The 21866-nt window shown below is 39.6% G+C and overlaps 1 protein-coding gene across 1 annotated transcript; it reads right to left on the bottom strand.

Moving 5' to 3' along the window:
* Window positions 1–251: 251 nt before the first annotated feature.
* atp6v1b2 (ATPase H+ transporting V1 subunit B2) lies at window positions 252–19786 on the bottom strand. The gene is made up of 14 exons (XM_042396001.1): window positions 19603–19786; window positions 15484–15539; window positions 15039–15137; window positions 12767–12860; window positions 11861–11938; window positions 10986–11125; window positions 10557–10658; window positions 8610–8707; window positions 7786–7909; window positions 7541–7691; window positions 6243–6325; window positions 4458–4562; window positions 4216–4345; window positions 252–3512 (listed from the first exon to the last, which is right to left on the bottom strand). Exons 1-14 carry the CDS (start codon window positions 19784–19786, stop codon window positions 3376–3378), a joined length of 1581 nt encoding a protein of 526 aa, XP_042251935.1. The 3' UTR covers window positions 252–3375.
* Window positions 19787–21866: the final 2080 nt, after the last annotated feature.

Here is a 21866-nt window from a genome sequence, read left to right as displayed (position 1 = left end):
AAAAATGCAACATGTACAGTAATTAAAGTTACAGCTGATGGGAATGTTGTTAGTTTTGCAGGTTATATCTATAGAGACGAGACTCTAATGTAACAATGAACCTGCTTATGATGGACGAGAAGCAGTTGTAAATAAATCTCTGGTGCATCTTGAGAGATAATTAACTGTATTGTGAAGAGACACATAAATATGTTGTTTATAGATGCGGATATGAAACACAACAACTGATCAGAAATAATGAGACAGCAGCTTTTATTTCATATGAGTTGATATTTGAGGCACCGACAGGAAACATTCAACAACGATGCATGCAAGCTGATTTAAAATCAGTCAGTAAACACATCATTCATACAGAAATATATCATTTATAGACGTTTTTTCGAAAGAAAGCAAATAACACATACTAGAAGAACAAGGAGACAAATCTAAAGAAACCACAACATCAAAGGACATTTCATTTCAGACACTGGATTTCATCTCCCGGCTCCACTGTTACAAACATGGCTTCTTGGAAAAGGCGGCGTGCATCAAAGCTCATGTCAAATGTAAAAGTCACATCTCTCCGAAGAACAAGGCCTTGTAGCTTGTGGCAGAACATGACAAGTCTGTCAAAGTGTCACAGTCGTATCGCACGTACAAGGACGGCGATGTGCGCTGACCGCCAAAGCAAAACTTTTTTTTTTTTTAAAAAAAACGCCTCCATAATGAGCACTCAGGTGAGACTCTTCTTCATGCAGGGAATTAGCTGCAGAATGTTTAGACGGATCAACTGTAAACTCTTTTGGATTTGCTGCTGATTGCTTTATTTTGTCACATGACCACAGAATAAATGATGTGGTGGTGTTAATTTGGAGTAAATCACACATGATTTGCTGTATTTCTACAGGAGTTTGAAGAAAAATTATACATCAAAACATCAAAAATGAAGGACATATAAATATGCATATTAAAGAGTAACTTAACACCCTTGAAAATCTTGTCTTTACTGACCTCCAGTGGTTTAACATCTGACCTCCAGTGAACCATGACATCAAAACAAAACACATCATCAGTGTGTTTACCTGCACTTCAGTAACCAGGTCAAACATTCGGCGGGGGAAACAGACTTTTTTAGACTTCTACAAGTGACTTTGTGTCAGTTCCAGTTTCAGTTGGATGGACTTATTTTAAATAAGAGGACGCATCGCTCCGCTCTGCCTTCTCTATCTGCAGTTGTTTGTCATGAGTAAAAACCCGATTAGGAACTGGATGCATGATATAGAAATGATAAAGAAATCAGCGTTCTACCGTGATCTACCAAGAAACCGTGTTTCTCTAATCCCCTACCCCAGTTAAGAAATCAGCTGACTGTAGAAAGCTGTAACCAGGCAACTGAGGAGCATGTAAACGCCCTGAGTGATGCTGACCGTGATCTGAGACCACGTCCACGTTAAACCGGCTAAATTGGTAAACGCATCTTCTTCTCTGCGTTTCTGCCCTCCGTCCAGACTAAAAGTTTATTTTTCTCTCCAGCTGACATATCGCTGACAAACAGATGGTGGCAGTAGCGCGGCGGCGTTTCATTGGAGGAACAACAATGGCGGACGGCTTCATGCGAATGTTGTTTTCTGATTGATAGCTTGTTCAGACGTAGCTAATCGATCACCTTTCTCTGCTCAAACTGTTGGAATCTGCTGCAATAAACTAAACATCGAGAAGCCGCCACCGAAATGGAACTAGTATAGTGTTTCTTCTTCACTGGTTTTGTTGTGGCTGACTTTCTTGTCTGTCCTCCAACACATGCCCAGTAAGAGGAGAATTATCTGTTCTGGCGTTTTAATGTGGTCAGAGGTGTTTATAGAAACGAGCTGAAACTCCTGCTGTGGTCGCAGGTTGTTTTAACACAAAAACAGCGTTTTTTAGAATTTAGCGTCTTGTCTTTGCTGCCCTCGGGTGGTTTAACTCGTCACCTTGCTGCTCTGATGTAAAGATGTACTCCAGTACACCATGACGTCACTGCTGACTGTGGTAATGTGCAGCAAAACACACTCCGAGCCACATCTGCTGTTAAAGCTCCCTGTGGAGTTTTCTTGTGAATAAACTTTCGGTGTCACTAAAACTCATCGTGTGCATCCTGGAGGTCTAACAAACGTGTCGAGTGTGTTTCCTTCCCCATAAAACATTTTCAAAACTGTTTTTTTAAGCATTTTGAAATCTGGATTGTTTACGTCCATGTTTACTTGCTAGCAGTCTTCTTCTTCACTGCCTTTGTTGGTGCATTTATGCATTTCTTGGCGCCACCTGTTGGTCAGTGAAATAGTTTGCAACTATTGGCTAACAAAAAGCAGGGACCCAGTCATAGAAACATTCCTCTGCAGGGTAAAGGAACAGTTTAACATTTTGGGAAATGTCCTTATTTTACTATTGCCAAGAGTTACATGAGAAGACTGATACCACTTTCATATGTTTAAATTTAAAGAGCCAGCAGTGAAAATCTGCCTTATTAGACAAGTTTGAAACTTTTTTGGTGAAGAAATGGTTGGTAAATAGTCAATCATAGGTCTGTTTTGTCTGTTTGTTAGTTTTTTTTATTGCCTGACTGGAACTTTTGCCATTTTACCCCCTTTTCCCCTCGAGAGAAGCACAATCGATACGAGCGTTTAGCTTTACTGTGTTTTTATCCTCCACAGTTTAATAGTATATCAGGACTGGCTGACTGCAGTGTTGTATTTTAGTGTATTTAATGTAAACTCAAAGAAACGTCAAACTAATTGCTGCCTGAAGAGCATCTTTGGTTTGATGAATATTTCTGACAGAAAGCTAAAATCAATTCCTCAGCGCTGCAAACTGCATTTTTTCAGTCGTGCAGATGTTGTGTAAACCAGCATCTCAGGTGTTGCTGGATTGTTTTGATTTGTTGGTGAGCTGATTGGATCTTTATTAACTCGCCAAGCATCAAAATCTGTTGTTTTTTTTTAAAAGCTCGTTAGTGATGCTGTTTTCCAAATACGAGGCTCATTACCTGTATTGATTATCTAAGTTTAGATTAATTTGCTAATTATAGTCATGACACAAAAATCTAAATGTCATCATCATCATCATCATCATCATCACTCGTATAAACACAAACAGATCAACGTTAAACATGCTGCTCTTTACATTCACTCTGTAAACAAACATCTGTTTTAATATCTTCCTCCGTCTGTTTCTGGTTGTTAAGCAGGAATGGTGCGTTGTTGTCAAGGCCACATGAATGTCACGAGTGTCATGACTGTTACAGCATCACATCATATGTGACGGTACAACACTACACTGTATGTATGTATGTATGTATGTATGTATGTATGTATGTATGCAGCGATGGAAGCGGCAGGAGACACAGCTGGAACGTGTCGGTTAACGTTTGGCCTCTCGGGGGTAAAACTCAGCTAAGGTGCTCTGCGGGATCCTCTTCAGCATCTCTTTGGGGAAAATCCTCATGAGCTGCCATCCGATGTCCAGAGTCTCAAACACGCTCCTGTTCTCGTAGGCACCTGGACACACAAACATACAGCGTCTGCTTCAGAACATCAATAAACATACTTTACTTACTCTACTTGCATTTGTGCATTTACTGATCTTTATGTGCCATGTGTCACCTTTAACTTCTATTTGGTTTTTTGTTTGTTTGTTTGTTAATTTGTTGGGTTTTTTTGGTTGTTTTTTGTGAAGCACTTCGTATCATTGCTATAAAAATTATTATTATTAATTATTAAGCTTTAATTCTTCAGGAAATCTCACTGAGAACACGTCACAGATACACCAGATCACAACGAGACAGTTCGTCCTCATCACAGTCGCAAAACAAGCTGTGTTGCAGTTCATTCCAGTAATGAGGTGCGTGTTACTGGAAACCAGTCTGTCCCAGTTCACAGTTTGTATGAGGAGCTTTTAAAGCCGACATGTCTGTGGTCTGGTGTCATGTTTATCAGCTCTGAGCTCGACTACGGATGTTAAATAACTAAATAACTAATAAATGAAGATGCAGGTCCGCTGGTGCCTCCTAGACGTCAGTGACGACCTCTGACCTTTTCCTATAACTCACAGCGGTGAGTGTGACGATGTCTGCTGGAATGAATCGAATGGCGCTGTGGCGTCCAGAGGTTTGAACGAATAACATTATTATTATTATTATAAAATATAGTTTCAGCTCTATCAACAACTGTAACTGCTGCTGCTGCTGCTGCCCCAGTGTACCTTGGGAAATGAAGTTTTTCTCAAACTTGGTCAGGAACTCCAGATAAAGCAGGTCATCAGCTGTCAGAGCTTCTTCTCCCACCACTGCCTTCATGGCCTGGACATCCTTCCCTATGGCATAACATGCATACTGCACACACACACACACACACACACACACACGCACATTTCACACATTTTTAGAGTGAGATGGTAAAAGCAGGAATGTGCAGTGTGAAGCAGGAGCATGTGTGTGAATTTACAAGCTGGTTGGAAACATCAGAGTGGTCTCTGCGGGTCATTCCCTCCCCGATGGCGGATTTCATCAGACGAGAGAGAGACGGCAACACGTTGATGGGAGGATAGATCTGTCCACGGGGAGGGGGGGGGGGGGGGGGGGGGGGGGGGGGGGGGGGGGGGAGAGAAGACAACATCATGTCAGAGAGATGGCAGCTGTAGAAAGCTGCTCTGTATAATAAATACAATAAAATAGTTTGAAGACAACAATTCAGTTCAACAATTTTACGCTTTCAGAGCCAGGTTATTTCTTGGCTCTGAGCAGTTGCCAGGCAACAGGAAGTTACTGGTCCCAGCAAAGAAATAGTCCAGCACATAATCCCCATGTGGTAAATTGTCATTTTTACAATTAGTTTTTGTGCATATTAAACAAAATGCACGTTAAACAGCACGTCATGTCACTCAACTTTTCATCACCCTCCACTGACTCTCTGTCGTATGGAAGATTTATAATGCCCAAATTAAAGCAAATCAAAAAATGAAATGAAGTGAAATATCATAAACATTGTAATATGTAATTAATAATAACAGGAAAAAAAGTGTTTAATGTGTTTTTACTGCTGTCAAATATAAAAATGGGTCCAATTTAACCTCAACAGTATGTCAGGGTAAAAAGGACAATTATTTATCTATTTGCTGTTCAAACATTAATTAATTTTCATGCAAGATTAAAATCAAATCACAACACAGAAAACAAAGTGAAGACGTGAATTGCATTTCAGTGCATTTAAACATAGACCTGCCAATATTAAATACAACACTCTGTCGTTAGTCTTCATGAGGAGGTGCAGGGGAGGTTTTTTTCTTTTTACAGATGGGGACGCAAAAGCTTCTCTGACAAAAGCCAAATGAATAAATTGTAAATGTAAACAACATATAATATGTTAATCAGTGAGCTTCAGAGATGCTGGAAGGAGGATTTTGTTACCTGGACAGAGCCGGGCTAGTCGTTTCCAGTCTTTATGCTAAGCTAACCCGCTGCTAGTCGGTTGTAGTTTCATATTTAACCTATAGACATGGAAGAGGTATCAATCTGAACATCTAACTCGCAGCCAGAAAGCGAATAAATACTGAACTTTTGCTTTAACACGGAGTATCTTCATGATGCTTTTCATCATTAAGCTGGACAGACACTTTGTGTTTTGTATGTTAACTGACACAGCGTGAGCCGGCAAAGTGTCTGGAAGATGCAGATAATCTAATGCAAGTTTTTGTGCATATTGAACAAAATGCACGTTAAACAGCACGTCATGTCACTCAACTTTCACTCAACTTCACAATATTCCCTCATAATTAGTCTCTATAACAAATTTCTGAACTACATCTTTATTAGGAACATCTGTGCAATCTAATGTAACTAAACACAACAGCTCTGCCATAAAAGTCTAATTTTGTGAAGCTTATACATTTTCAGTTTTGTCCACCACATTATATGAGGGGGGGGGGAATATTAGGAACACTTTAACATAATGCGCTCCAGTAATAAACAGTAAGGTACATGAGGCAGCAGGGTTGCATTAGATTGTACAGATGTTCCTAATAAAGTGCTCAGTGAGTTTATACTCCAATCATATTGAAACAAACTCACTAAGGTTTATAACAGCGGCCATGTTGGAAATCTGATCTCAGAGCTGCTCAATATGCAGACCAAATTTCTGACAGAGACAGAAATTCAGCCCGATTCTAAGACGAGTCAGAGGTGATGAAACTGAGGTGAAACTCTGACTGGATCTGTTCAGTGTGTTTTTCACCTGTCTGTTGTGCAGCTGTCTGTCAACGTAGATCTGTCCCTCAGTGATGTAACCCGTCAGGTCAGGGATCGGATGAGTGATGTCTGAGAGACACATGAACACACTGTCAGAACAACACTGCACTTCCCTACTGAAAAATCCAGCTTAAGCTGGTAGCTGGCAACCAGCTTGACCAGTTTGAGCTAGGTTTTTGACAGCTGGTTGACCAGCTACTACTGGTGACACCAGATACCAGCTCCTATTCTTACCAGCTTAGATTCTTACATTGCCATTTCAGATTCTCACCATCAGCTCTTATTACTTTACCAGACCCAGCTAAGATTCTTACCAGTTACTGGCTCTTATTGTTACTAGCTCCCAGTTCCTATTAGTGAGACCAGCACCTGCTAAAATTCACCAGCTTGTAGGAACTAGTTTTTGGTTTACAGTTTTTTTACAAAGGATGTACTATGCGTAGCTTGTCAAATGTCTTTAAAAATGTACTTTAAAAAAAAACACACTCATCCTGTCAGTCAACACCATGGATGTATAAAGAGAACTGGATACAGCGTCGGAGGCGGGGCCCCGTTCATTCCTATGAAAGTTGCTCAGTGGCGCATGAAGCCAAAAAAAATCGTCTTCCCGGTATGAAAGTACCTGGATCTTGCGGCCCATAGAGCATGCGCACTAGTGACTTTCGCTGGCTGAGTCGGCTACTTCCAGTTTAGCCCTCCGGCTAACTTGAATGGGGATAAAATAATTCAATCATGTGGCTCTTCGAGGCTTTTGAATGTGATCGGACCGAACGGATTTAATTCTGATAGTGAGACAAGTCATTTCGTGGGGGTTGTGACGCTCAGAAAAATGTATCCACTGATTTACAGACGTCTCTTTCACAATGTAAGTCTATGGGAAAAAGTCTTTTTGGGCCAGTGTGCATCACGTGACGTAATTACACGGTTTGGCCGCTATGGCAAATTTGCTTCAAAGCCTGGTGCTCTTCCTGTACCCAGTTCTCTTTATACATCCATGGTCAACACCCACACAGCAGACATCAAAACATAACATATAAGTCTTCAAATCTTATTAAGGAGAAATTATTTCCAAAATGACCACCAACTCACTCATTAGAGGACCTGAATTTAGAGATTGAGACCATAATGACCATAATTGAGACGATGATGATGATTAAGACAATGATTAACTTTCAGTATTTCTAGAGAGAAGTTTGAATGGGAACCAGTTGGAGCAGCTAGCGGCCGTCATGGCACTTTAAGGTACTTCAGCATCGGCTTCAGTGTGTGTGTGTGTGTGTGTACCATCATTGGGCATGGTGAGGATGGGGATCTGTGTGATGGAGCCGTTGCGTCCCTCCACTCTGCCGGCTCTCTCGTAGATGGTGGCCAGATCGGTGTACATGTAGCCCGGGAAGCCTCGGCGGCCCGGCACCTCCTCTCTGGCTGCAGACACCTGAGATGAGTCGCACACATGTGAGAAAATCCACCGATTTACCTCCGATTCCCTGCAGTCATTTTAGAATAAATGCAGTGAAATCGCGTCTGACCTCTCGGAGAGCCTCCGCGTACGAGCTCATGTCAGTGAGGATGACGAGGACATGCTTCTCACACTGATAGGCCAGATACTCTGCTGATGTCAGAGCCAAACGAGGCGTGATGATTCGCTCGATGCTGCGGGACACAAGAAGGTTTAAGCTTTTTTCTGCACTAGTGAAAACCTCGGAGGTAAACATCGAATTAATGGCTTAAATTTGAAGGAGACACTTGTATCTTTAGATGTTACAACTTAAATCATTAAATTTAATGATCCATGAAACTAAAAAGTAGTGAATACACAATATATTTCTATTATATTTCTACAGATAACTGCCAAACATCTGTCTAATAAAACTCCTAAAACTTTACATTATCTGGTTCTCACACTTCTTGTCTTCATTTCTTATATAATCTAAAGTTCATATGTAAAAGTATGAACCTCATGGTGCTCTTTTTAATCATTTATTCTTATTTTTATTCCCTTTTTAAAGATTTTAAAACGTACTTTATTATATTTCAGTTTGTAATATCACTGTTGTTAGATAAATAAAGGATATTACTAAAATTTTACAAGCAATTTGTAAGAAGTAAACATAGGGTCTGTGCTAAATCTATCCAAACTCTCTCCAAAGAAGCTCTTAATGTGGAAGAAATTATCATTTTTTTCAACAGATAATCTCTTAGAGACAATGACAAAAATCTGACAACAACATAATGAGAGACTTTGGTAGAAAACGGAGGTGTGGGTGTGTTCAGTTTGAATCAGTAGCAAGCAAGTTAATCAAAATCTAGCATATGTTAAAGTGAAAAGCAGGTTATGAGTAAAAGCTCATACGTGGGGTCGTTGGCCAGGTTGAGGAACAAACAGACGTTGTCCATGGAACCGTTCTCCTCAAAGTCAGACTTAAAGAACCGGGCGGTCTCCATGTTCACCTGGTGGCCGAGAGAAGAGAGACTGTTGTTTTATTTAATTAGAAAAGAAAATAACTTTAGCGTTTCAGCTCATTGTTTATCAGTCCGGCTGCAACTTTACTGTTCTGGTTCACTCTCAGCGCTCTCATAAAAAGCTGCTGTACACTACCTGCTCAGCAACAAACACACACAGTTAGCTGTAGACTAGCATAGTGGAGCATTTAGCAGCTAAAGAGCCAGATATTTCCCTCAGGAGTTGGTAGAGAGCAGAAACAGAGCTAAAAGAGAGTGAATATTGGACTTACATTCACCAGGTGGACAGAAACACGACTCCACATGAATGATAATGTTGCTCCGTAACTGCTGGATGTGGAAATAAGCAACTGTTTGCTAACAAGTTAGCAACAACTACTCTATAAGCTGATAATATGACAGAAGTTGTGTTTAGAGACTATTCTGCGGAAAACAAGTGGACAAAAAAAACATAATTTCAAGCAGCTTTAACCAGATTGAAAGGATCAAAAGTAGAACCCTGAGGAACCTCGCAAGTAATTATTGACATTATCAATGTGATGATCATGTTGTAACTGCTGGAGGTGCAAATAAGCAACTGTTTGCTAACAAGTTCACGTTCGTTTGTACTTATGTAACAGAGTCAACTATGCAGCATATGTATTATAATTACATAAAATTTGTAAATAGTTTCATCCTGATGTGCTACTTCTCCAGGATCAATATATGGAACATTTAAGGCTCAGTTCATTGTATCCCTTCCCTTCGTTCACCTGCCTTTAACTCTCCCCTTTTGTTGTTGTACTTCATGGGAGAGGTAAGCGACGTTGTGCACTTCCTTTGCATTACGGGTGTAAGTTTGTTTATTAGCTTGGACTTCTTGTGCAGTATGCTAACACATTTCTGTGTTATTCAATTTGTGTAGGAGCCTGAGTTAGCATCACAAGTGACCGGTGGAGGATTTTCTTTTATTTACTTCTGTCGTCAGTTACCGGAATAAATGGTCGCCTCCAAAGACACTCTGGTCTGAGCCTCTTCCTATTAACACGCTACAAACCAGCGGTTACACTTCAGCCAACAGAGAGATTTACGTGAGGAGGATCCATCATTTACTGCCGTCTATTTCTCTGAATGTGAAGTCATAGTAACTATTATCTCAAACTGATCTCTCCTTGAATTACAGCAGATAACAAACCCAGTGTTAAATCCACTTATTTAAGTTTGTAAATTATACATAATTACATCTATTGATCCTGGTCCCATCTTTTAATGATTATTACAACAAGTATTTCAGTATTTCTGTCTCTCTTTACTCAAAAAGTAGCTTTATTTGTTGCTAAATGAGGGTTAAAAATTGTCAAATTTAGCGAGAAAGTTTCTGGCAGCAGAGTGAGTCTGTGCTTGAGCGCATTCTTTTCAACTTGTGACATTTGTGGTGTTTAAACTAAAACTGGTTGTAAAGTAAAATACTGGAGATGCAGTTTTTTTTTTCCATCTACGTCTCTAAACTGCAAACAGCCGACCAGCAGACATCAAACATCAGCAGCGTCCTTTAAAAGCTAAAAAACTTTAATTAACACAACAGTTTTTTGTTTTCTTTTAATTGCTTTTCTAATCATTTTTTTTAATTGAATAATTTAATCAAGTCTTTAACTTGTTTGTCTTATTATACATTAATTTCTGTGATGTTCTGTTGTTATCTTATTCCTGTATTTTATTAGTCTTATTAATTTTTTACTGTATGTGAAGCACTTTGAATTACTGCTATTGTTTGAATTGTGCAATATAAATTAAGCTCACTGTGGGACTTTGAAGTGTCAGAATCTGCAGCATCTGAAGCAGAAGTTTAAGTTCTCACCCCCATGGCGGCGAACACGATGGCGAAGTTTTCCTCGCTGTAGTCCATCACGTCCTTCGACTTCTTCACCAAACCGGCCTGCCGACAGATCTGAGCCGCGATCTGCAGCACAGAGACGGAGAGAGAGAAAATATCTGACGCTCTCCTCATTTATTCCATCTTCAGCCTCCATTTAAAGAAAACATCTCAGAAGCTCTTTATTTTAATTAAATCTGAGTAATTAAAAGGAAATTATATAATTAATGAATCACGTTTAATTATAATTCAGCCCTGAGGACCTGACACACTAAACATATCGGTCAGGAAATTAACAGGCTTCCTTCCACTTCCACACTAAACAGCAATTAGTGATTACAGAGCGTGTTGTTTGTGTGTGTGTGTGTGTGTGTGTGTGTGTGTGTGTGTGTGTGTGTGTGTGTGTGTGTGTACCTCGTTGTGTGGCAGCCCTGCAGCAGAGAAGATGGGTATTTTCTGCCCCCTGGCGATGCTGTTCATGCCGTCGATGGCAGATATGCCGGTCTGGATCATCTCCTCCGGGTAGATACGACACTGAGGGTTTATAGGCTGACCTGAAGACACACACACACACACACACACACACACACAGTCAGGGATGTACCAGGGTTTATTTACTGTAATGTAAATCACAGTAATGCCAGACAACAAAAGCAGTCGGTTTAAATTAATCTGTCTACATTAAACATACAGTATATAGGAAAATACGTCTCCCTATTTATCATTAATAATTAGCATATAAACAGTAAATAAGTGGTTTATATGTCACTATAATGTAGTTGTCAGCAGATAAAAGTGTTTATTAATGCATTGATCAACAACTATAACTCCTGTGTTTGCTGCTGTATAAACAGATGATGAACAACAATATAGTAAAATACAGCTGTAATAATATAAAATATGTCCTAATAGGAGACGTTATAATAGTTGTACTACTACTGTACATTAATAAACATTTAAAACTGCCCTTATAGTTGCTTATAACTGCATTATCTGTTGAAAGCTTTAAACGACATGAATTTATGGATTTGATGTTTTTATATGTCTGAATGTCTTTGAGACTGTACACAAACAGTTTGAAGACGTCTGTTTGGGCTGCGTGAAAATTATTTTTCACTGTTGTCGGACTTTTTATAGATAAAACAAGAAAATAACAAGCAGATTATTGTTCGATAATAAAGTTAGTTGTTAGTTTCTGCAATACTTTCATATAAAAATATCATCTTCACTTTGTTTCACAGTTAAAAGTCAAAGTGTGATTATAAATAGAGCAGAAACAGTTAACGTACCCATGATGTCCAAGAAGTCTTCAGCCAGGACCGCCGGCCCTCTGTCGATCGGTTTACCGGATCCATTAAACACACGACCTGCAAACACACACACACACACACACACACACACACACACACACACACACACACACACCTTATCGTATTTCTCCACAAAACACACCTGCATCCAGTTTTAATACGTCACTTCAGAGCTTATGAAAAGTATTCAACCTCTCCTGGAAGTTTTCATGTTTTACAAAACTGCATCAAAGTAAAAATCAAAGACTTTATGTGGATTTATTGAAATTGATCAACCGAAAAAGACAATTCATGTCAAAGTGAAGACAAATCTTCTGTTAACAACTGAGTAATTCTGGAGGAAATACAAGAAAACCAAATCTGCAGAGGAACAGCAGAGTCGGAATCCAGATCTCAGTTTAATCCAGAACTTGTGGCTGCATCAGTGACAAAAAAGCCACATTAAATCTAATTTGATTCAGTGTTGTAAAGACGATCAAACATGAAAACTTTTTATCAATCAATCAATCGATCATTTGAACCGTCTTCGATCTGAAGGTCGTCTTTCATGGTCCTGCAACTGATTCTCTTCTCTTCAGTTGTTCATGTCTTGTTTCTCTGCTCCGTCTCTTTATGTCATCAAGCCCCTTCAATCAACCCCTCATCATCATCATCATCATCATCATCAGCCTCCCTCTAGACCCTCTCAGAACGTGTCCTGCAAACTCAAACTTCCTCTCTGCAGTCTGTCTTCTCCTACCAGTTCCAGACCTTTATTAAAACTTTTTATAGGCAACATATACGGAAACATTTCGCAGCTAAAAATGAATTGATGTAAAGCTGCAGTTCTTAGTCTGAAACTGAATGGATTTGATTTGTTTACTGTGTTGTGTGAGTGAATCATACCCAACATATCCTCAGATACAGGCGTCCGTAAGATGTCTCCTGTAAACTCACAGCTGGTCTTCTTGGCATCGATACCTGCAGTCCCCTCAAACACCTGCAGAGGAAACAGAGACACAACAGTCCATCTATTCTGTTGATTCATTATTTAAAAAAACAAATCATTGGAGCAGGTTCAAGGAAAACTCCCACATTAAATCTTCTTACTATGGCATATATGTATGCATATGTACTTATATATATATGTGTGTATTCTGTTTTGTAATGAGCCTGTGAACTTTCCACCTGTATGATGTTTATTTTAAGTGTGAGACTGAACAATTGAGACAAATGAAACAGGGTTAGGGTTAGGGGTTAGGGTTAGAGGGTAAGGGGTAGGGTTGGGGTTAGGGTTAGAGGGTAAGGGTTAGGGTTGGGGGGTTGGGGTTAGGGTTAGAGGGTAAGGGGTAGGGTTGGGGTTAGGGTTAGAGGGTTAGGGTTAGGGGGTTGGGGTTAGGGTTAGAGGGTAAGGGGTAGGGTTAGGGTTAGGGCTAGAGGGTAAGGGGTAGGGTTAGGGTTAGAGGGTAAGGGGCAGGGTTAGGTTTAGGAGTTAGGGGTTAGGGTTAGAGGGTAAGGGGTAGGGTTGGGGTTAGGGTTAGAGGGTAAGGGGTAGGGTTAGGGTTAGAGGGTAAGGGGCAGGGTTAGGTTTAGGAGTTAGGGGTTAGGGTTAGGGGGTTGGGGTTAGGGTTAGAGGGTAAGGGGTAGGGTTAGGGCTAGAGGGTAAGGGGTAGGGTTAGGGTTAGAGGGTAAGGGGTAGGGTTAGGGGGTTGGGGTTAGGGTTAGAGGGTAAGGGGTAGGGTTGGGGTTAGAGTTAGAGGGTAAGGGGTAGGGTTAGAGGGTAAGGGGTAGGGTTGGGGTTAGGGTTAGAGGGTAAGGGGTAGGGTTAGAGGGTAAGGGGTAGGGTTAGAGGGTAAGGGTTAGGGCTAGAGGGTAAGGGGTTGGGGTTAGGGTTAGAGGGTAAGGGGTAGGGTTAGGGGGTTGGGGTTAGGGTTAGAGGGTAAGGGGTAGGGTTGGGGTTAGAGTTAGAGGGTAAGGGGTAGGGTTAGAGGGTAAGGGGTAGGGTTGGGGTTAGGGTTAGAGGGTAAGGGGTAGGGTTAGAGGGTAAGGGGTAGGGTTGGGGTTAGAGGGTAAGGGGTAGGGTTGGGGTTAGGTTTAGATGTTAAGGGGTAGGGTTGGGGTTAGGGTTAGAGGGTAAGGGGTAGGGTTGGGGTTAGAGTTAGAGGGTAAGGGGTAGGGTTGGGGTTAGGGTTAGAGGGTAAGGGGTAGGGTTAGGGTTAGGTTTAGATGTTAAGGGGTAGGGTTGGGGTTAGGGTTAGAGGGTAAGGGGTAGGGTTAGGGGTAGGGTTAGAGGGTAAGAGTTAAGGGTAAGGTTAGGGGATTCAGATTAGGGGTTAGGGGTTAGAGAGTAAAGGGATTAGCAGGGGACCTACTGTATGAGGATGGGAGCATTTTCTCTGTTGTGATTTTAACTTGCTCACAATGACAATGCTGACATGTTGATGTTTAGCATGTCCATTGTCTTAGTGTAGTTTAGTTTTGTCTGAGGCTGATGGGAATGTCTTTAGTTGTGCAGAAATTTAGTCAATAAACCAAAGTATTGGAAATAATTCAAAAGTCAGTGAATCACCAAAGTCATTAAGATTCTTCCTCTGAGGAACATGCATGTGTGAATCACATTTTGTTGAAGAGGTATAATTATGCACACAGCAAATAGGTGCAAACTCTTTGGTAGTAGCAGTATTTCTCAGTGAATGAGCATTACTGTGGCTGTCAGGACGACTGACTGTGTTCAGTAGATGAGATCAAAGCAGCAGCACATTCAGTCGACCAATCATCAGCCAGACAGACATGAATGAGCTGTGAATGTGCGAGCTAACGACCAATCACTGATCCCCATTGTTAGAAGAGGAACTCCTTCTCTTTTGTTTTTATTCTGAATTTAACCTGACTATATACATTTGTAATTAGAGTTTATAATAGTGATCCACTGTCTGGATCATCTCTCTGTTCACGATCCTTCAGTTACAGTCTGTACAACAACCTGCATAGAACAGTATTTTAATATTAGAGTCAGATTTAGATGCATATTGAGGATATACTAGCTGCTTGAAAAAATAGGTGAAGATATAGCTCGTTAGAGTCAGTTAAGTTTAGTTTGACTTCATTTTCTTTACTTTCACTGTTTAAAATCTTGCAGTTGGTAAAAAGTTTGAAATGCTACACACACACACATTACCTGCACCACAGCTTTGGACCCAGTGACCTCCAGCACCTGCCCGCTCCTCTTGGTACCATCAGGCAGGGTGAGGTGGACGATCTCTGCGTAGCGTGGAAACTGTCGGAGCGCAGCAGGAAGCGTTAGTGAAGTCACAAGCTGTACCTGATGCAGCTTCTCTATAAGTGGAATATCTGCAGTTTTTCAAAGTCATTTAAATTCTTAGAAAAGGAATTATCAGACTTTCATGAGAATTAAAGGACGGGTTTGTCTTAAAACAGTCCTCCTTCTGTGCAAAAATGTATTTAAAAGTGTATCTGAAACTAATATGAAGCTTCAAGGAAACACAAAGAAGGAATTTGATGCTAAAAAGACTGTAAATGTGTCAGATATCCACTTGATATGAGAAACTCTGCACTCGTTACTTCAGAAGGGGAACATTAACACAGAGGCGGGTCATTCTTACCTTCACCTGATCCAGAATCACCAGCGGACCGTTGACTCCAGACACTGTTTTATAGGCTGAAGATGCAGAAAACAGAACGTGTTGACAACAGTGCAAATGCAGCGTTTACTGACAGAAGCTGGATGTATTTCTGCTGCTGAAGACTCGCTCTGAGCTCCGAGACACTCAATAAAAACACAAATGTCAGCAGAAGGCAGACGTGCAGGTGGCATCAATCGGCTTGAGTGACGGCTTCGTTAATGAAATCAGAGCTGAGACGATTCAACGGAAAATAAATCTGCAACTATTTTGATTTTGATATAATTCTAAACTGAATATTTTGGGGTTTTTGACTGTTGGTTGGACAGAAGAAGATATTTAGATAGAAGATATTTGAAGATGTCACTTTGCACCTGTGTAACTGTGATGGACGTTCAATGACATCAACACATGTGAGAAGCTGCAAACACTGAATTTTTGGCATTTTTGCTTTAAAAAAAAAGAACAAAAATTATAAAAATTGCTGTAAATCACATTAATCACAATGTCAATCAACAAAGTGATTAATGATTAATCATTTCAGCTGTTTTCCAGTGAGTGAAAACAGAGAGCATGATGACATGATCGTATCCATCAGCATATCTTTGTCTCGCACCGTGAAGCCGTCTGATAGAAACATGATGTAACTGAAGGACATAACTGAGAGTTTGACTCTCCTGGTTCAGACTGACAGATTTAAAGATCCCCTGCAGACATGTTGAAAGACAGAACAATACTCTGGTAATGTCTGTGATATGGTTTGTCTATCAAAAAAAAGTTCAATTGTCTTGTTAAAAATTCTTAAAACAACATCTCTTTCTCCTGACCAATCTCTGAATATGTTTCTAAAGTTTTCCTGCTTGACACAAGACGTCTCCTACTTCTCCAACTACTGCAACAATTACTGACAGAAAATTAATCAGCAACTATTTTGATAATCGATTAATTGTTTGAACCATTTCTGAAGCAAAAAAGCCCAAAATCTGCTGTTTTCAACTTCTCAGACGTGATGATTTGATGCTTTTCTTTGTAAACATGATATTAGACTGAATATCTTTGGGTTTTGGACTGTTGGTCAAACAAAACATCTGTAAACATCATCTTGAACTGTGGGGAATCTGATACTTTATAGAACAAACCATTGATTGAGACAATTGATTGAGACGATAATCGTGAGATGAATCGATAATGAAAAAAGAATCACACAGTTATGTAAAAGCTCCACATATCACAGTATTTCTGGCTGAGCTTCTGGCAGAAATACTCATACAGTATTTTTATCCGGCTGAAGCCCACACACACAGGTTCTTACAACACATACGTTCAGCAGCTTGAGCTTCTGTTCAGTGAAGAGCTGCAGCTACAGATTATTTTCATTAAAATGTCTATAAACAACTAGACCTATGTTATATATATTGTTGAGTAGAGAGTCCAGATGTATGCATTGGCGCTGTGTTTGTCCGCTACAATGGCGTCTACCAAGGTGTAACTTACACACATACAAGATAATACATCAGTGTTGAGGTTGTTTGACAGAAACTATTGTAAATTGACTTTTATTTAGTTTTAAGTCACATTTTCATGATAAATTTAGGTTGTTTTAACTCTATATTTTAGCCGGATGAAGGATTTTAGTTGTCGGACGTCTGGATCTTAAGTTATCAGAGAAATAAACCGAGCTAACGTTAGCAGCAGCTCGGCTAACAGCTCGTACCAGACGTCCGGTGGTCGCCGAACATCGTCTGAGAAACACTGATTTTTTAGGTGAAACAGCTTTATTCAGTGTTTTTACCTGTAATCTCCGGGTCCGTTTGTTCTGGAGAGGAGGAGACCTCTGCGGGTAAAAACATCCTGAATGATGAACACTGGAGTAATTCTATCCCAGTGAAGCTGGTTGTTTAACAACGAAGACAACAACTCCCATGATCCCTTGCTACTTCACACCGTCATCACACTCCGTCTTTTGTTGTTGTTTTGATTGAGAGACCCCTAGTGGCTGAAATTACATATTCTGCGTTTAAAATGTTAGAAAATCCTTAAAAAAAATGCCACCAAACCGAAACCAAACTTTACATCTTTACATGTCTTGTTTCTTTCTGGTCAACAGTCAAAAACCCAAAAATATTCAGTTTAACATCAGAGAAGATTTAATAAAAATATTCACATCTTTGTGATTAAAATAACGCTGATAAACAAAGACTCGTTTCTTTCTGCCAGCTGCTGATCCGTCAACTTGTGTTGTTATATCATGTTATATTTATTTATTTAGTATTTATTCCTTTGTTTTCAGTTCTTCTTTAGTTGAGGGGAGGTCTGTCCATCACTGACATCTCCTCTCACATCTGTTTTATTTCTATTATCTGGTTTTTATTCTGCTGTTTATGCATGTAAATAAATAAATAAATGTAAATCTACACAGACTGATGATGTGTCGCCTCTCACAGCTGCTTCATTATGCACATAGTGACAAATACTGTTGAACGTTATGAATATGAAAAATATTTGCACTGTTTGTTCAAATCACACAGAACCTTTCTTACCTGTTAATTAGTCCTATATGTTGCTTCTGTGTATTTTGTACATTATTGAATGATATATAATATTTATAATTGTTTGTTTTTATGTTTTTTCTTTCTCTCTTCCAGCTTTATAATCTGTTTTTTGTATCTTATTTCTTTCTTATTTCTTCATTTTTCTGTTCTGACACCTTCAACAAAACTAAATCCTTGAACACATGATCCTGGTGAAATAGAGTCTTTTTTAAGTGACTTATATGATTAATTGATTATCAAAATTGTTATTTTCTTTACATTCCTGATCAGCTGCCATGTTTTCACCTCTCAGATGGGATTCGTCTGCTTTGTGTCTCCAGAGTCAAAACTAAGTTTTTATGCAGCAAATATCGAAACAAACTCCCAGAAAACTGCAGGTTCTGCTGCTTCTCTCTCTTCTTTCCTGTTTGCCTTTTATAAAATCAGATTTAGGACTTTTCATTCACTGCACTGTTTGATCTGTCTCATTCTGTGTGAGTTTATTTTTATTTTCTATTTAAAGGACTGTTCACAGTTTTTTCAGTGTGTCTTAAAACAACAGTCAGGAACCCAAAGAACAGTGAAAAATGTTTTTCTTGCTGTAATCATTCCTCCTGTTCATACTGACCATTAGAAGATCCCTTCATAATACACTTATAATGGAAGTGATGGGGGACATAATTCACAGTCCTCCTTCTGTGCAAAAATGTATTTAAAAGTTTATCTGAAGCTAATATGAAGCTTCAGCGTCCAAATGAGTCAAATCAAGTAGATATCTTTCAACGTTACAGTCTTTTTAGTGCCAAAGTCCCTCTTTTTGTTACTATACTTCCACCTGCAGCTCAACAGGAAACACTGTCCGAGGAAACACAAAGAGGGAATTTGATGCTAAAAAGACTGTAAATGTGTCAGATATCCACTTGATATGACTAACTCAGACTGATGAAGCTGAATAGAAGCTTCACAGAGACATTTAAATGACTGTGTGGACACACTGTGGATTTTGGTCTCCATCACTTCCATTGAAAGCACATTTGAAGGATCTTTTAATATCCAGTATGAACAGGAGGAATGATTACAGCGAGGAAAACCTCTTTCACTGTTCATATGAACACCTGACTGCTGGTTTAACACACACTGGAAACACTGTGAATCTATACTTTAACCCTTTAAAATGTCATTTAACTTGTTAAATGTGTCTTTTTATAATATCTTGAGTGTCTTTAACATTTTGGTTTAATGCTTTTTCTGTTAAAGTACTTGTTGTTGTTGTTGCTGTTCTGTCAACGATGAATCATTTCAGCTCAGTGAACATGAATCACTGAGATGAAGGAAGTCACTGCACCTAAACTGTTGCTGCCTGTTGACTGAAATCTCTGCACATCTGCACACATCTGCAAACATCTGAAGCACAGACTGATGACTGACAGTTATCAGGAGAATGATGACTGTAATGTTTTAACTCCTACCGTGTTTTCCTGCCTTTAACTGATAAACAGCATCATATATGAAGTGATGCATCCTCCTACCTGCGCTGATGCTGTGCAGATATTCAGACAGAGGGACTCACTGAGGCGAGGCTGGGTGATATAGTCCCGGCTCACGGCCATGACGTGCTCCCGGGACGCGGCAGCGGCAGCGGCGGCCGGAGCGGCTGCCGGAGCGGCGGCGGCCGTCGGTTTGTTCCCGCTGACGGCCGAGGAGAGCTCACTCATGGCCCCGTTCACCATCCCTCTGAGCGCCTTCATCGCCATGTCTCCACCTGCAGCAGCTGCAGCAGCGCCTGAGTCGTGACAGTAGCGGCGCATGCGCAGTTAACACACCATCAGCATCACTGAGATGAAGATTACAAACTGAACTATGAGCAAGTCTATCTCAGACAAGGTTGGGGAAGTTTATTAAGATCTTTCATTATGTTTTATCCCTGAAACAAAATAATTTAATAAAATGAAGATTAACGCACATTATCTAGAATAAAGCCAAAGACAGAATGTGGGACTGAAATAAAGTTTATTTTAAATAAACAATTATACATAAAGATTTGACTGTGGTATTAAATCTTTGTGTTTAATTGATAATCTCTTGGTTGTAATGAGTAAATCTTAAATACAATATGATTTATTTCTGTATTACACAAAAACAGAAAACAAGTTACAGTGAAAACACTCATTTCCAATATGATTCCAGTATCTTATAAAGACAAAGACACATAAATAAGCACGAGACATTTCACATAAACCTCAACAATAAAGTCCTGAAGTTTGAATACAACAGAGACTATTTGATAGTTAAAGTAAAAATGTTTTAGGCACTTTAGATGTTTCACATGAAAACGAGCTGAGCTGAACTGGCGGCAGTTTGAAGAGATGCATTTAATAAATATTATTCAATCATATTATACCCATGAAGCAAATAAATCTCTACTTCTTATAATAATGATCTAATAACAGTGTCTGATGAACCAATCACCTCGTCTCCTCGGCTGGGTTAATTTGACAGTTTTAATATTATGTTTTATTTTACTTCACCAGGTTATTAAACTTAAACTAAAGCTTGTTATAATCTACTCTGCTCTTTTTAAACTGACATGTCTCAGGTTGTTACTGATCGATAATAACTTGTGTGTCTTTTTAATGTCATATGAACATCGTTTTGTACATTTGTGAGAGTTTTTAGCTGAAGCTTGTTGTAACACTGAGTCAGAATAACAGACTGGTGATTCTTACATTATAGCGTCTCAGAGGAATAATTACAGCAAGAAAACATGTTTTAATAATCGCTGACTGTTGTTTCACGACAGAAAAACTGAAACTTGAAACGTTACGTTTGTATTTTGCGGTGATGAAATCAGCAGAGATGCTCAGAGATTGTTTGCATTTTATTCTTTTTTTTCAATCTACAGAGCTGCTGTCAAGTCCACGTGGTGGAAAACATGAACACACACACACACACACACACACACACACATAAACTGATCATTAAAATCACGTCTGACAAATGACATTCGCTGAATTGATTGCTGGTGGGAAGCCAGTGAGGGATCACGTCCTTGTCCTTGTGCTTGATGGGATATTTCAGTCATTTATCAAGTAAAAACAGCTTCTAAATTGTGAATATTTGCTGCTTTTCTTTGTTTTCGTTGTTTTATCTGATAGTAAACTGAATATATTTGGGTTTCAGATGGTTGGTCGGACAAATGAAGACATGATCTGATGGACATTTTTCATTTTATAGAAAAAGCGATTGATCTTTAAAAGATAAACTGATAATGAAAATGATTGTTGAGGTGCAGCCCTCATTTAAAGGAGGAGGGTCAGATCTGTGTGAACATCACAGCTCATCAGGACGCTGAAAAGGAAGCGACTGGAAACCCCCCCCCAAAAAAAGTATATTAAAAATATAAAAACAGTCTGATAAAAACAATATAAAACCTGTCTTTAAAAATGTCAACATTTCCTCTTCTCCTGTGACTTATGCTGCCTTTAGATGGAACTTGTGGTTGCGACACAGGAAGTCATGTAACACAGTATGCTTGGCGTTAAGTCATGAGAACAACGCTGCCAGACAACATATTACAAGAGCTGGATACGACGCCGCTGCTCAGCCAATGCAGCCAACGTTGCCCCCCAGTGGTCACTCGCGGTATTGCGGCGAAAAATCCCCATTTTAGACCACAACTGTAAAAGAGACGTCTCTAAAACTGCTGACAGGACGCCTCGAACTGCAAACAAGGTCAATTATGACTTTTTCTATTATGAATTTTTGATCCATGGGGGTTAGGGTATCATCGGATAATTCATTTGTAATTCAAAAACCAAAAAAAAAACGGTAAAT

Source organism: Thunnus maccoyii, chromosome 19 (genome assembly GCF_910596095.1).
Source record: "Thunnus maccoyii chromosome 19, fThuMac1.1, whole genome shotgun sequence".
NCBI lineage: Eukaryota > Metazoa > Chordata > Actinopteri > Scombriformes > Scombridae > Thunnus > Thunnus maccoyii.
This window is presented reverse-complemented; position numbering and strand designations above follow the sequence as displayed.